We start from the raw sequence: 15,508 nt of genomic DNA, 5'->3' as shown, positions 1-15,508 counted from the left end.
TCCGCTTTGAGATCTGGTCTCGTTTTCTCTTCTCTCCAGACCGCCTGGGCGCAATCATGCGGTTCCCCTGACCCCATTTGGTCTGCCATGTTTATCCCTTCATGTATGAAAGTCAATTTTGGAGCCTCCAGCACTTTGCTGAGCCTCTGTTGTCTAAGTGGGGTCATGGTGAAGGCCTGTGAGTTAACATAAGCCACCACGGCTTATGTTAACAACACAGTTTTAACAACTGTGTGTTGTTAAAACTCTCAGTGGGTGTCCTCTGACTATATGTGCTACTTTCTGGATGGCCTTTGCCACTCCAGCTACATGCTGAGTGCATGTAGGGTGCCTTTTCTCCATGTTGTCTAAACATACACTAATGTACATTAAAACCTGTCTGCCTCCCCCTTTTTTCTGAAACAAAACGCCATTCACCACCCCTTTTGTTTCAGAAACATCTAAGAAGAAGTCCCTGTTGTAATCTGGCACAGCTAAATCTACTGCACGAGAAAGGTCCTGTTTCAAAGAAATGAAGCATTGTTCAGCTTCAGTAGTCCAGTTCAACTTAGCAGTCAGGTCCCTCATGCCATGCTGCTTCACCAAATCACGCAAAGGCTTAGTACGGCCCACATAGTCTGGAATGTACTGCCGGCTGTAGCCTGTGAGACCTAAAAAAGAAAGCATCTCTTTCACAGTCTCCGGTCGCGAGAGGGAGAGAATGGCACTTCTATGAGCAGCCATCAACCCCACCATATGCTGTTTCACCTCTCTCCCTAAAAAAGTCACCTGTGGTCTCACCAACTGTAATTTGTCTTTACTCACTTTAAAACCCGCCTCCGCCAGTCTCCTGAGCACGGACATGGTGGCCTGAAAGCAAGCATCTGCCGTGGGAGCGGCAATCAGGAGGTCGTCCACATATTGAACCAGAGTGCAGCCAGCCGGCATCACACACGGTTCCAACATCTGCTTCAACACTTGGTTAAAAATCCCCGGTGACAGAGCAAATCCCTGTGGCAACCGAGTATACCTTAACTGTTGACCCCTGTAAGAAAAAGAAAACACATCACGCAGAGAGTGGTGCAAAGGTAAACAAAAAAAGGCATTTGCCAGGTCAATGCATGTAAACCAACGCTGCTATGGGGAGAGATTAGTCAATGCAGTAAATGGATTAGGAACTGCCACAGTTTTAGTTTTCAAAATTGCATTAATAGCCCACAAATCATGAGCCATACGGTATTTACCTGTGCCATGCTTTTCCACTGGCAAAATGGGCGTGTTCCATTGAGACGTGGAAGGCTCCAACACCCCCACCTTTAACAGCCCTTCAATAGTCTCTGCAATGCCTTCCTCTGCCTGTGGTGAATGTCGGTACTGCGGACGCCATATTGGAATGTCAGATTTAAGTTCAAAGGTCACAGGCGAACAGGTGGTTAAGCCAACATCCGTAGGCCCCTGTGACCACAGTGTGTGAGGCAACTGTGAAAGGCCTTTAACCGCCTCTGGATGATCTGTCAGTTCCCTGCCATGTGTCCTACGTATGTGACGATGTTCCAATATAGTGTCATCTGTGTGGGATGTTGAAATTCTGTAAGTTTTAGTACTTGGGGAGAAGGAAACATCAGGAATCTGTGTGAGTTGCCAATCAATTGCTCGTGAAGCTACACGTATCATGGGACCCAAGTCCTTTGCTTGATGTCCAGAATGAACCGCTAGAGACACATGAGGCACAGATTCATCACCCATTCGGAACCAGCTCTTTTGTTCCTCCGCCAAGTGGACCAGGGCTGCTACCCCCTGCGGTCCAACATAAATACCCCTGGTAGAGACCTGCCATTGTTTCCCTTCCAGGAATTCATGGAACAGGTCTTCGTACCACTCAGTATTTTCGCGATCGTAAAAAAGTGTCACGTGGTATGGGTCAATAGGTGGAGCATACACGTCCAGGGCCATGATCCAGGGCCGCCAGAGCTGGAAGTGTGCCAGGATGCCGTCAGAGGTCGTCAGCCGGGCCCAGTAAATTTCTGCTGTACGATCAATGTCCTCAGACAGCAGCCACTGTCCTCTCGTACTTGTGGCCACACAAGGAACCTGTGTGCCATCCTTCAAAGTCATTGTTAAACCATCGGGCCCACAAATGATCACAGCTCCCAGTTTGATGAGCAGGTCTCGCCCCATCAAGTTCACAGGCACCTGCGCTGAAATAACATATGGATGAGCCACTGCTTGCTTTCCAATTTCAGTCTTTAACGGAACAGTCACTGGCAATGTCATTGGAACCCCAGAGAAGCCAACCACGCTGACCTCGTCCCCAGATAGTTTAATGTTCTCAGGAACTTCTTGGATGGTTGAATAAGTAGCTCCTGTATCAACAAGGAATGGCAGAGTCAGTCCATTCACCGTCAGTGAGAGTAAGGGGTCTGCCTTTCCCCCCTCTCCTCGGCATCCCTGTGGGGTGTGTCACTGCTGCCAGTCCTGGCTGCCCCAGCCGGCCCCCCAGGTCGGCATTTGAGGTCTTGATCCGGGGACCATGTGTGGGTTTGGAGCCTGATAGTATGGACCACCCCTTCCTGCTTGAGGCGGGCCCATTTGCTGCTGTATTTGTGGCTGCTGTGGACAGTCTCTGGCCCAGTGCCCAGGCTGACAACACACCCAATAGACACCTCTAGGCCCACGACCCGCTCCAGGTGCTCCCCTTCCATACCCCAGGGTGCCTCTCACACCCACCGAGCCACCACGACCTCTTGCCCTTCCTCTACCGGCCCACACATTACCTCCCCAGCTGGCCATGGGTGCACTCTGCAAACCATCATAATATGTCCAGGGATTCATTGGATAAATATTTGGGTTAAAAATCCCCCAGGGCGAGCTGTGTGCCTGATGTCACTCTATCAAGTTATCTCAGCCAACCCGCGCCTCCATCAATGATGGGTGGGAGCATCTGCCCCAGGGATGTAACATCCCCTACCCCGTATGGTTTATATCTTCTTTCACCTCCTGTTGCAACCACTAGGGGCATTCCTAATGCAGAACTGGGGTGTCGCAGGACTTCCCCCTGGGGATTTTCTGCCGCTTTCATTTGACTTCTTCTCCACATCGGATGACCTCCAAGCTCTCCTCCACTGCGAAGCCATTGGTCCTCCATCTCCTCTCGTTCTCTTCGAGATCCAAATGCGGGCCATCCTCTTGAGTCATCTTCATCCCCTCCTGCACTCTGAATCACACTATACTCATCTATATCCTCTTCCAGAGTGCCCTGTATCCATCCATCCCAGGTGTCAACAGCTCTTACCTTAGGTGTTTGCGCCTTAAAATACACCTTCTTCCTCACATCTGGACCTAAAACACCACTCCCTTTAGCTTTTACCTTTTGCTTCTTAAATTTTTCCCAAAATTGTTCTTCATCGAACCGTGTACTCACCATGTCCACCAGTTTCTCTACCTCTTCAGGTAATAATTCCAGAGGAGTCCTAGCTGTTGCTCCGGCTGCACCAGGCTGTTCTTCCTCTCCTTCTTCGTCCTCCCCATCTTTTTGTTCCAAGTTGGTCTGAGTATGACCAGCAGGTAGCACTGTCTTTGTAGGTCCTATTACTATATTTTGTTGCTGCGGCTTAGGGCGGTGCTGGTCCTCATAATCACACTCCGCCTGCCCTCCAGTTAGGCGCAGCACCGTTCCCTCTTCATTCTCCATCCTGCCATCCTCAATACTCAATGTTGGATAATTACCACAATATGGTGGAGGACGTGCTGAAAAAAGAGGGGATGTGGGGTGAGGGTGTGGAAGACCACCAGGTCTCAACTTACCTTCCTCTTCCACAGGTTCCCTCATCCAGTGCTCCAGTCCTTGGCAGCTGATTCCCCATACAGCCAGCCTGGCTCGTTTCTCCTCCTCCTCTTTTATTTGTTTCTTAACTCCCCTCTTCTCCAAAGTATGTGCTCCATCCAACTCTCTCCTGAGTTTCTCCTCCTTCTCCTCGGATGCCTTGGCCGCTTCCAATAAAGCCTTTGCGAGAGAACATCGCATATCACCTTTTATTCCAGCTTGATCACATACACTCATTATTTCCTTCCCCATTTCCAGTATTTTATCATTCTTACCTGTCAGATGTCCAGTCATGGTGATCTTCAATGCTTCCCCTAATTTCTCTTTTTGCTTATCAACAGTTTTCCATTGCATTTCTCCCTCTGTTGGACTCCTCACTCCTTCTCTAATTGTCGCGCTGACCTAGTAGGTGTGGCTGTTATTCCTCTTTTCCTCCTCCTGCCCTCTACCTGTTCGGTGCTGCTGCTTACCCGTGGCCGCTGATTAGACCTTGGGTGCAATCAACAACTAAGCACGGCCTGGTGTGCGCCGCCCTGCCAGGTGAGCCACATTAGAGCAATCAAGGGTGGGCGTGCCGAGTAAACCTTTAAATGCATGCAGCAGTCATTTGACCCGGGTGCAACATACTGAGAGGACGGCAAACAAAGCACTTTTCCACTGTGAGGAAGACTTTGAACAAGACAGGCTATCGGTAAGCTCTTGAGTTCACATTTTGCTTTTGCAGATGTATCTGGGACTATGGAAGCTCAGTTGTGCAAATGTTTTACGCTTAGGGAAATAGTTGCTGCATTTAAGTTTAATTATATTGACAAAAATGAATGTTTAAGTTTGAATAAATTGTTTGTGCAGTTAGTGTTCCCACATATTTATGTTAATTAATATTAAAAATAGTTACCCCAAATCCTTGGGTGGATTGTAAAACTAGTGAATAAATGTTTGGTTTTGATTTAAAGAAAATAATTCTTTGTAAAGAAAATCCTTAGTTAAAGTCTATTAAAATGTTTGTGAACTCTAAAATGTATACTTTAAAATACAATTGTTTATAAAAAAGTGTTAAATGCAAAGAAGACACATTGTGTATATTTATTTAAGAACCACAGTTAAATTAACACAGTTAACCACATGGTAAATGGCTTTACTGAAGTGTATTTTGTTATTTCATCTGTCTTCTGTGTAATTTATCTGAATGGTTAATGAAATGTTCTTTATTTTTGTGTTGAAAGGTTTTTTACCTGCTGCTACCTACCAGCTATCAAACTAGTTGGTCTAAATAAAGTTGAGTGAAATTCAAAGTCTGGTCTTTTTCAAGTGTGGACACCTCACAGTCAGAGGAACACTTGACACTAATAATCTCCTTTTGTTCAGCCATTATTTTTAACTCACCTGGAATTCCGTTACTTACCACCAGATGTCGTCGTTTGTTTTCATCGGGACCCTCCGAGCTCCTCCTTACTACTCCTCCTTCGTTTCACCTACGAGCCCACCCCTTAAGGCTGGCACTCACACACCTTCTACTTCTCACAGTCCAGTTCTCAACTCACAGCAGGACACTTCCTCCTCTGCTTATTCCGGACAACGCCCTAAGCGGTACACAGAGCGGGTGCCGTCCGCTCTTGTACACCTCACAAATTATTCAAATTGCGCCACGGACTTGATACCGCAGTTTCTCTTCCCCTAAAAAATATAAAACCAAATTAAACCCCCCAATTGACTTCACAGTTTGCAACAATTCGCGACACGGCCTCCTGCCGCGATTTCTGCACACCACAAACACACACTTTTAGACACGAATTCTTTTTGTTACTTTAATTGACTCCCGTACTTCAGACGAGACGCCGACTCTAACGGCGCTTTCACACAACTACAGTCTACACACACTGCAGTCAGTGGGCTGAGCCAAGCAGTCGTTCTCTCACTAACAAAGCAACTTGCCCCCACTCTCATGCATGTTATCAACCGTGACTAGGATCCAACACCTAGCTTTAGTTATTTAGGGCGCCCCCGGTGCCCAGGTCACCAACCCGGCAAATCCCAAGGACGCGTCCGACCAAGGGTGGAGTTGCCAAACTCGGAGCGCACATGGCCCTTAGCCGGCGACAAAGCCTTTCAGCCCCGCTTTCTAACTAATAGTAACACAAGTTTCCTGCTTTAACGCACGAGGACGAGCACAGCACCGCCACTTTTTTCCTAATAACTAAGACGGATCAGACACCGCCATGGATGAAACACAGATTCTATTAATCCGTAACAAACGTCTCCTGCTTTAACGCACCGAGATGTCCTTACGGGGCGCTAAACATCAACCTGAGTTCTTATCAAAAGTCTCTTGCTTTAGTCGCTCACAGTACGCTAAACATCAACCTGAGTTCTTAGCAAAAGTCTCTTGCTTTAACGCACTGAGGCGGACGCTAGCCGCCTTTTTTTCTACTGAGTGAATTTACACTGTGATACGTTCAACTTAGCGAACAGATAATTTAGAATTTATTCAATATGCACACTTCAAAAATAAACAGGTGGTGCTTACCTTTTAGATGATTGAGCCGGCTCTCTGTTCGCCTCGTTTCACGACCTCAGCACTGCCAATTCGTCCTCTCTGAACCTCGAGCGAATCCCGGGTTTCGGCACCAAAACTGTTACTTTTTCACAGTTTCACCCGGTTCGTAGATTCCTCAGGCCTCCAGAAAGAACACTGGGGACTCAGTAGTCAATTCACAACACTTATTAATTCACACTCATTGACCACACTTATTGATTATACCTATTGATTACACCTTCTAGAAGGGAGATGTACAGGACCCTGGAACTCCTCTGCAGATCTCAACTCCTTTGTCTGTTACATGCAGTTTTGTATCAGTGACCCCCCTTCTAAACCCTCTACAAGGTGCCATAAAACTAAGTACTATGTTTACATACTTTCACTTGTGTGTGTGTGTGCGAGCCTGTGAATGCCTACATGTGCGCGTTCCCGCGTGCCTATATGAGTGCTCGTGTGTGACTGTGTACGCATACCTGTGTGTATGTGTGAGTGCACACGAGTGAGTGTGCGTGTGGATGTGTGTGCGTGACAGTTAAAACACTGTGGGTGTAGGTAACTCCCTAGAGGTCATAAAACCCCTCTCCCTTCCAGACCACAGTTACCCAGTTATAAATGTTGAGACCCCCACCCTAAAACATCCTCTGGGGAATTTCCACTCAGTGGGGGAGAGGCCTCCTACAATCTACTCCTAAGTTCACAACACAGTGAGGCCTTTATTACTTTAAATTCAAATTCAAATTCAAATTTTATTTGTCACACACACACAACCATACACAGTATGACATGGGGGTGAAATGCTTGTAGCTGTACAATGCCCGACCATTAAATGACAGAAGAAAAGTTTTACAATATTTACAATTTACAGTTTACTACAAAAATTTACAAATTAACTTAGGAATTTACAGTAAAGAATGTGCAAATAGCAGAAGAGATTATAAAGATAAGGATGATAAATTATAGGAATTATAGGATTATAGGAAATGTGTGGTGGTGCGTGTGGTGACGTGTGTGAGAGTCCAGTCTTATAGTGACGTGTTTGGGAGAGTCCAGTCCTACACCTGGTTCAGGCCCCGAATAGCCTGGGGGAAGAAGCTCCTCCCCTTTAAGGGCAGTATCAATGTCTCTACAATAGTTCTACATTCTATGATAACACATTTCTAAACTCTAAAATAAGCTAAACATTCTACACTATGTACAAGTCTAACACATTGAACATACACAAATAAAACCATTTTCAGCATGTAAACCAGAATAACAACAAACTTCATTTTTACATAAACTAATCACCCTGTCCTTAACACCCGCTTACTCTCTGAGCTTATTTTATATCTATGTGAAAGCGCTATATAAATGCAATCCATTATTATTATTATTGACAAACACCTTAATGAACACTTAAGCTTGGGGTAATAAGGCCTTGATCTATAAAAAATGAGGACACAATTAGACAACTCAGTCACTGAGAGGAAGATTTCCTATATTCATGCAATTTATTATTTTTGAATAATCGTGTGAATTTTTGTATTGATGTACTTGTCTTGATTTCATCTGTACAGGTGTTCCACACACTAACTCTGACTGCAATGCTCTGATATTTTACATTTGTCCTTACTACTGGCTTGCTGAACATAAGGATTTCTCTCAGGTCATGAGTATTTGGTCTTATTTGGAACAGGTTCTGAATGTTGTGGGGCAAAGATTTATTCGCTTCTTTGTACATTGTTTCCGCAGTTCTGAGGTCAACCAAATCTTTAAATTTGAGAATATTTAATTTGATAAAAAGTGGATTTTAATGGTTCTCTTGAAGTAGCTTTATTTATTATCCTTCTTGCTCTTTTTTGCAGAATGTATATTGGATGGGTGTGTTGTTATTTTCTGTTAAGATAAACTGAAGTCAGGATTCTGTTTCGTATTTTGGTGAGTTTGAATCCATATATGAGAGGATTCATAACTGGAAGACTAGTGAGAAGCTCAATAGCAATCAAATTTTGGAAGATTCGAGATGAATCTGTGGAGTCAAATCGCCCATATATCGACTGAAAAACCATTACAAAGAGAAATATGATCAAAGAGGTCAGATGGGGCACACATGTCTGCATAAACTTTACCCTGTCTTCACTGGACCTCATGCATGTTTTAATAAGATGCGTGTAAATCCAAATTATGAAAAAGCCATGAAATATATAAACAATAAGTGTTGCATATGGACCAGTATTTTTTTTTAAAAAGGTTTTCAGAATCAGAATCAGAATCAGAATCAGAAAGGGTTTTATTGCCAAATGTTGAGCAGGTTTACAACATTAGGAAATTGCTTTTGACTTCAGGACAAGCAAGTTTAACAATTAACCAGTCTGGACATAAGACTCTCTGAATGTTTATACCACATAACTTGATTCTTGATGTTATTGGGATATTGATGGAGAAAATGCAGAAAGGTGTCAGCCAGGAGAAACACACCAGCTGAGAGAGCCTCCTCATAGTCATGAAAGAGTGGTAGTGCAGAGGTCGACATATAGCCAGATACCTGTCAAAGGCCATGACAGCTAAAATGGACAAATCACAGGAGGAAAATGAGTACATGATAAAAGCTTGTAGCATGCATCCTTCATATGAGATGTGATGAAAAGATGACAGTAAGTCTGAAAGGAATTTTGGGTAGAAACCTGTGGACCCATAAAGTGCATTAATGCAAAAGCTACTAAGAAAAATGTACATAGGTTCATGGAGACTTTCATCCAAGACAATGAGCAGCACAAGAGAGATATTGAAAAACAGAATCACACAATAATGCAGTAAAGTTATTATGAAGAGGGGTACTCTGAAATTCATCGTGTCATTAAATCCTAATAGAACAAAACTTTTTACATTAGACACATTATCCATGATCAGAGAACTCAAATGCCTTATCATTTTAAAAATATGTGTGTGTGATTATATGTGAGTGTACAGAAAATAGAGCTACTGCATCTACATCTCTATCATTATCTGCTGTGCCTCTACACCTCCTCTTAATTATTGCCTTTTGTTCAACAACAAAACACACCTGGGAATTCAACCTCTGTTGATCTATTTAAAAAAAATCCCCTGAAAATCAACAAAGCAATACTCTGGTAAGTGACTATAGTAAAAGTACCTTTTGAATTTACAGAAATAAATAATAATAAATGTGTTTTGGGTGTCTTAAAGGAAAATAAATGTAAACAGAAGGCAAGATCTATGCTTCCGGCATGATGGCGCCTGTGTTTGGCTTCGCCGCTGCCGGGTGTAGTTGGTCTCGCTCTATTGTCGTGTTTTTTCTTTCTACTCTGCTGTTTTTTTAACTGTTTTAATGATGTACTGGCTGCCTTGGTCTACGATCGTCTGACGCTGTTATCCATCCGTTCGTCAATGACGGCCAAAGATGTTTTTTCTCCTTCCTTTTGTGGGACTTTCCATTCTCCACACTTTTCTCCGCACTCCTTTGGTACCTTCCACCCTTTGCCTGTGACTGGATCTTCGGCCAGCGCTTTCAGCGTTCCCCGTAGACTACGGAGAAGAAGAGGAAAGAGATCGGGCATCCAGGTGAAGCTTAGGCTCCTCTGGCGGCGGGGACGAATTGGAAAGCGATGTCGGGCGTTTTCCGTTGCCTACGCACATGACAGCTATATGGAGAGGAATCTGTCTCCCAAGGCCCTACTTGGATATAGGGGGCCCGGCTCTCCAAGGCCGTATTATCTCAGAAGGGTTCATCCAGACTCTCCTGCCGACTGGCTCTTCATCCCCTCGGTGAGTGGAATATATGAACGTGAAGGGTCTGGTCCCGAGAATTTACGCCCTTTAATTCGAGAAACTCTAGCTTCTTCCAACAACAATGTTTTCACCCCGCTGTCTATGGCGCTCTTTAATGCCCGATCTTTGACGAATAAATCGTTTGTGCTTAACGATTTTATTGTTTCTAAAAATCTGGACTTCCTGTTCTTGACTGAGACCTGGCAACGGGGGTCGGATTATTCGTCTACTATTGAAATGTGCCCAAATGGCTTCTCTGTCATTAGCCAGCCTCGAGGATCTGGTCGTGGAGGAGGCCTCGCGGTGGCATATCGGAGCCGTTTTAACTGCCGTTCAGTGAAAGTTGGACACTTTCTGTCTTTTGAACTGCAGCTCATCAAAATTGGAAAGAAGGATCCTTTTTACTGTGCGTTGGTCTATCGCCCTCCTGGCCCAAACAACTCGTTTTTAGCCGAGTTTAGTGATTTTCTGTCCTCTACTATGAGGTTGTCTAAATTGCTTCTTTTGGGAGATTTTAATATGCATATTGATGATGAGTCCGACCTCTTTGCTAGGAGTTTTACCAGTATCATGGACTCTTTTCATTTTATCCAACATGTATCTGGCCCCACACATAACAAAGGCCATACACTGGACCTTGTTTTTTCTTTGGGTCTGAATATTGATTATATCTGTTCTAAGGACATTTTTATTTCTGACCATTATTGTGTCTTTTTTAATATGTCTTTTTATGAGCCTATGTCTCCTGTTCATCGGACAGTTATTTCCCGCACTTTAGACTCCTCCACAGCACAGAAGTTCTCTGATGTTTTTAATTTAACATTATCCCCACAAAACGATGTTGATTTTTCTATAGATCTATTCAATTATCATTGTCTTTCGATCTTAGATGAAATCTGTCCGATTAAAATGAGACCTGTGCCTGTTTCCAAGTCTGTACCCTGGTTAAATGACAACATTCGTCTTATAAAACGTAATTGTCGTAAAACTGAGCGGTTATGGAGGAAAACTCACTTAAATGTTCATCTCCTCTATTTAAAGGATCTTTTAGCCTCCTTTAACAATGCTATTAGAGTTGCGAGGGCTGCTTACTTTTCTCAGTTGGTTGCAAGGAGCAGAGGTAATCCTAAAGTTTTATTTGATACTATTACTAATATTATTACTCCTGCTCCACCTGCTGCTATTATTTCTTCTGTTGAAGATTGTGAAACTTTTCTTGCTTTCTTTTTAGAAAAAATTAGCAACATAAGGAAAAACCTGTCTTTTTCAGCGTCTGCGCTGTCTGCTCCCACGCCAGCTCGGCCTGTTGTTTTAGAAGGTTTTTCACTTGTTTCACTACCAGAGCTGGGAAAAATAGTTAGTGCAACAAAATTATCCTCTTGCTCTCTTGATTTTTTACCTGCATCATTATTTAAAAATGTCTTTTACTCTACTGGTCCCTGTATTCTTACTATAATTAATACCTCCTTGGCCTCGGGCATAGTCCCTGCCTATTTCAAAACTGCTGTTATACATCCCTTGTTAAAAAAGCCTATGCTGGACCCATCTCTCACTAGCAATTATAGACCGATCTCAAAAATTCCGTTAATTGCTAAGATTCTAGAGAAGATCGTGGCTAAGCAGCTTACAGCAGTTTTAGATAAATATAGTATTTTCGACAAATTTCAATCTGGCTTTCGTAAAGTTCATTCCACTGAAACAGCCCTTCTTAGAGTTTCTAATGACATTTTGTTACAAAGCAATGCAGGTAAATGTTCTGTTCTCTTAATGTTGGATCTTACGTCGGCCTTTGATACTGTTGACCACTATATTTTACTTAACAGGCTGAAACACTGGGTCGGTGTCTCTGGGACTGCATTGAAATGGTTCTCCTCGTATCTCTCTGAACGATATTCTTCTGTGGCAGTTTCTAAGTATAGATCATCTTCTGCGTCCCTGTCTTTTGGTGTGCCACAAGGCTCTGTGCTAGGGCCATTACTGTTTTTAGTTTATTTACTCCCTCTTCAGCACATTTTGAGCCCTTTTGAGGATATTTGTTACCATTGTTATGCAGACGATATCCAACTCTATATATCTTTTAAACCGGAAGAGGCTTCTAAGCTGCGGCTTTTAAATGTGTGCTTGGAAACCATTAAAGGCTGGATGGCTGAAAACTTCCTCCAACTAAATGACAGTAAAACCGAAGTCCTCTTATGTGCCCCAGATAGACATATACCCAGTATAATAAATGCTCTTGGTCCTCTTTCAACGTTTGTAAAACCATCTGTCAGGAACTTAGGGATTATCCTTGATCCTGCTCTTACGTTAGATAGTCATGTTAAATCTCTTGTTCGGTCTTGCTTTTATCATTTAAGAAATATTTCTAAATTGAGCTCTATTATATCCTATACCGAACTGGAGATTGTTATTCATGCTTTTATCTCTTCACGACTGGACTATTGCAATTCCCTGTTTACTTGTTTAAATAAAGGTTCTTTGGAGCGTCTGCAGATCGTTCAGAATGCTGCAGCAAGACTTTTGACGAAAGCTTCTAAATTTTCACATATAACACCGTTGCTCATGCAGTTACATTGGCTTCCTGTTGAATTTAGAGTCCAGTTTAAGATTTTGGTTTTAACTTTCAAGGCTCTTCAACAACAAGCACCACCATATATCATTGAACTTTTACAGCCCTATGCCCCTAGTAGGTCTCTGAGGTCGAGTAGTCAGGGCCTACTTGTCATTCAGTATACGAGACTGAAAACTAGGGGTGATAGAGCTTTTGCTACTGTGGCCGCCAGACTGTGGAATTCCCTTCCTCAGGACTTACGATCCGCTGATTCATTGATTACTTTTAAAAAACAGCTAAAAACACATCTTTTTAAAACTGCCTTTTGCTAACTTTGTTTGTATTTTGTCTTTTTAATCTGTTATATCTTGTAAAGCACTTTGTGATCTCTATCTAGAAATGTGCTATATAAATAAAATTTTACTTACTTACTTACTTACTTACTATTACAGTTTGCAGGGGTAGGGTACAGCTGCTGTTGTAAATAGCATGACATTTTTATTTTTAAATTGCATTGAAGACCCACAACTTATGCTTGGCTGCTTTTGTTGATTTTTGCTCTGCATTTGGGACTATCCAGCCTTTTGTTTTTCATTTATTTGTTTATTTTTATTCAAAAGCAAATGAAATTGAGTGGCGACGTTTCAAATAAATGGTATCATTTGTACAAACAGAACTCATTGCTATCAGCTGGAACAGTATTACTAATTTTAATTGCTTAAGTACCAGCGCTCCTTTAAGATCGTCCCAGGCACAGGTCAGGTTACTCCTTTTCACAATTTGCTTCACAAGGAAGAGAACATAAGCATTTGCTTTTTTGATATACAGTGGTTTGTAGCCTGGTGTGATGACAGCCACTTAATTTGGGATGTAAAGAAAACCCAAAAGACTGATTTCAGAGTAAAGGTGTGCAGAGGCCTAGGTCAGAGAGTTTTTCAACTCCCACCTCTGGCAGAGCTTTAGTAGCATTTTGATAATTACCTGAGAATAAAATTTTAGACCCAAGGGTATTATAGTTAAGTGTAACTAAACTAGGTGAGAAAAAACATGTTAGTCAACCAGAAAAAGAAGATAGTCGTCAGAAAAAGATGTAACGAAATTAAACCCCTTTTAAAATGCAAGACAGAAATGAATAATGTACAGGAAATGTGTTTAATTTCAATGTGTGTGTGTGTGTGTGTGTGTGTGTGTGTGTGTGTGTTTTTAATTTAGACATGTACAAACCAAAAGAAAATTCTACTTATATTTCAATTAATGAAGACAGTCTGGTAATATGTATATTGATTAACACTATACTGTACATATGTAAACAGATTTTTTGCCCCTCTCTGCAGAAACACTCATGACTTTAATCTCAAAGCTAAACTTTTACCACATATAAAATTCAAAACTCTTTTTCTTATTTTTGTTAATTTAAATCCATACATGAGGGGATTAATAATTGGTGGGATGAGGAGAATTTCCATTGCCATGAAATTCTCAAAACTTTGTGCTATTTCCTTTGAGCCAAATCGCATGTATAACATATCTAAAAGAAAAGACAGAACAACAACCGTTAAAGAGAATAAATGTGGTACACATGTCTGCATGAATTTGTTCCAGTTTTCTTTGGATGACTGACATGTTTTGATCAGATGTACATAAGACCAGAAGATAAAAACGGCATGACCAAAATAAAAGGTGTAATTAAAAGCAGGAATAATAACTTTAGCTACAGAGGCAGAGCAAGCCAGATTAGAAATTAACCAGTTTATACAGTAGATCCTTTGTATGTGTGAGCCACATAACCTTGATGTTGCTGTTGTTATCGTGCTCATTAAAAGAAGGTAAAAGGGAATAAGCCAAGCAAAAAATACAAAAATACAAACTCTTTGTTTAGTCATCAGAGAGTGGTACACAAGAGGTCGACATATAGCCATGTATCTGTCATAGGCCATGAGAGCTAGGAGAGAGAAGTCAGCAGCAACTGAAGAGTGCAATACAAAACCCTGTAAAAGGCATCCTGCATAAGAGATGACATGAGTGGTGGACAGAAGATCGTAGAGAAACTTGGGATAAAATGCAGCAGTCCCATAGAGTCCATTGAAGCACAGATTGCAGAGGAAGATGTACATGGGTTCATGAAGGCTTTTATCCACAATGACTGTGACAATTATCGTCAAATTTACCAGCCAAATCACACAGTAACACAGTAAAGTGAGAACAAAGAGAATGACCCTGTAGTTTGCAATATCACTTAAACCTGAGAGAGTAAAAACAGTAATTACTGAAACATTATCCATAATAAAATATTAGTTTACCTTACTAGGTGTCATTTCAAACTGAGAGCAAATGACATTTTTACAAGTTAAAGCCAGGGTGTAATTAAGTCTGTCTGTGTACTGTCTCCCTGACAAAGTATGTCACCAGAGGTTTATATACACTTCTTGTCAGCCACATTTATGTAGTTAGTATGATGTAAGCGATGCTTTCACTCCTTGAGTTGAGTTAAAAATTAATTTCTTTGTATTTTATGTAACTATTGAGATCTGGGAAATGACTACAAACAGGTTTGAGCAAACGATGAGCAGTGAGATAAATTAATGCATTTAGTTTAAGAAGAAGAGCTTGCAAGAAGAGCTTTAGCAGCATCCCGAGGAATTTTAGGGGGTGATTCATGAGTTTCAAGCTTGTTGTTACAATCTATTCAAGCTCTCTATATGCAACAAGACCTTAATTTTCAGTGTAAAAGACAACACAGTGATTAAGTCTATTATACATTTGATAATTAACGCATTCTTCCCTTCCCTCAAGAAAACATAATACAGCTGGGTTATATTGAGTCTTGCTTTTCTTTTTAGATTGTAAAAGAAAT

General features: G+C 41.9%; 2 protein-coding genes across 4 annotated transcripts; both read right to left on the bottom strand.

Moving 5' to 3' along the window:
* Positions 1-8,206: 8,206 nt before the first annotated feature.
* Positions 8,207-9,230, bottom strand: LOC147311827 (olfactory receptor 4B13-like). Of its 3 annotated transcripts, none has more exons than XM_086266647.1 (2): positions 8,650-9,230; positions 8,207-8,564 (listed from the first exon to the last, which is right to left on the bottom strand). In XM_086266647.1, the coding sequence occupies exons 1-2, from the start codon at positions 9,219-9,221 to the stop codon at positions 8,207-8,209; spliced, it is 930 nt and encodes a 309-aa protein (XP_086122773.1). In that variant the 5' UTR covers positions 9,222-9,230. The 3 variants fall into 3 exon arrangements, with proteins under 3 accessions (XP_086122773.1, XP_086122772.1, XP_086122771.1); XM_086266646.1 differs by having other exon boundaries at positions 8,207-8,574; positions 8,657-9,230; XM_086266645.1 differs by having other exon boundaries at positions 8,207-8,544; positions 8,636-9,221.
* Positions 9,231-13,994: 4,764 nt separating this feature from the next.
* LOC147311826 (olfactory receptor 11A1-like) lies at positions 13,995-14,936 on the bottom strand. The gene has a single exon (XM_086266787.1). The coding sequence runs from the start codon at positions 14,934-14,936 to the stop codon at positions 13,995-13,997; it is 942 nt and encodes a 313-aa protein (XP_086122913.1).
* Positions 14,937-15,508: the final 572 nt, after the last annotated feature.

Source organism: Aulonocara sp. 'chitande type north' Nkhata Bay, linkage group LG16 (assembly GCF_057382095.1).
Source record: "Aulonocara sp. 'chitande type north' Nkhata Bay isolate Kocher_YH1m ecotype deep benthic linkage group LG16, A_spYH_male_GT1.1, whole genome shotgun sequence".
NCBI classification, from domain to species: domain Eukaryota; kingdom Metazoa; phylum Chordata; class Actinopteri; order Cichliformes; family Cichlidae; genus Aulonocara; species Aulonocara sp. 'chitande type north' Nkhata Bay.
This window is presented reverse-complemented; position numbering and strand designations above follow the sequence as displayed.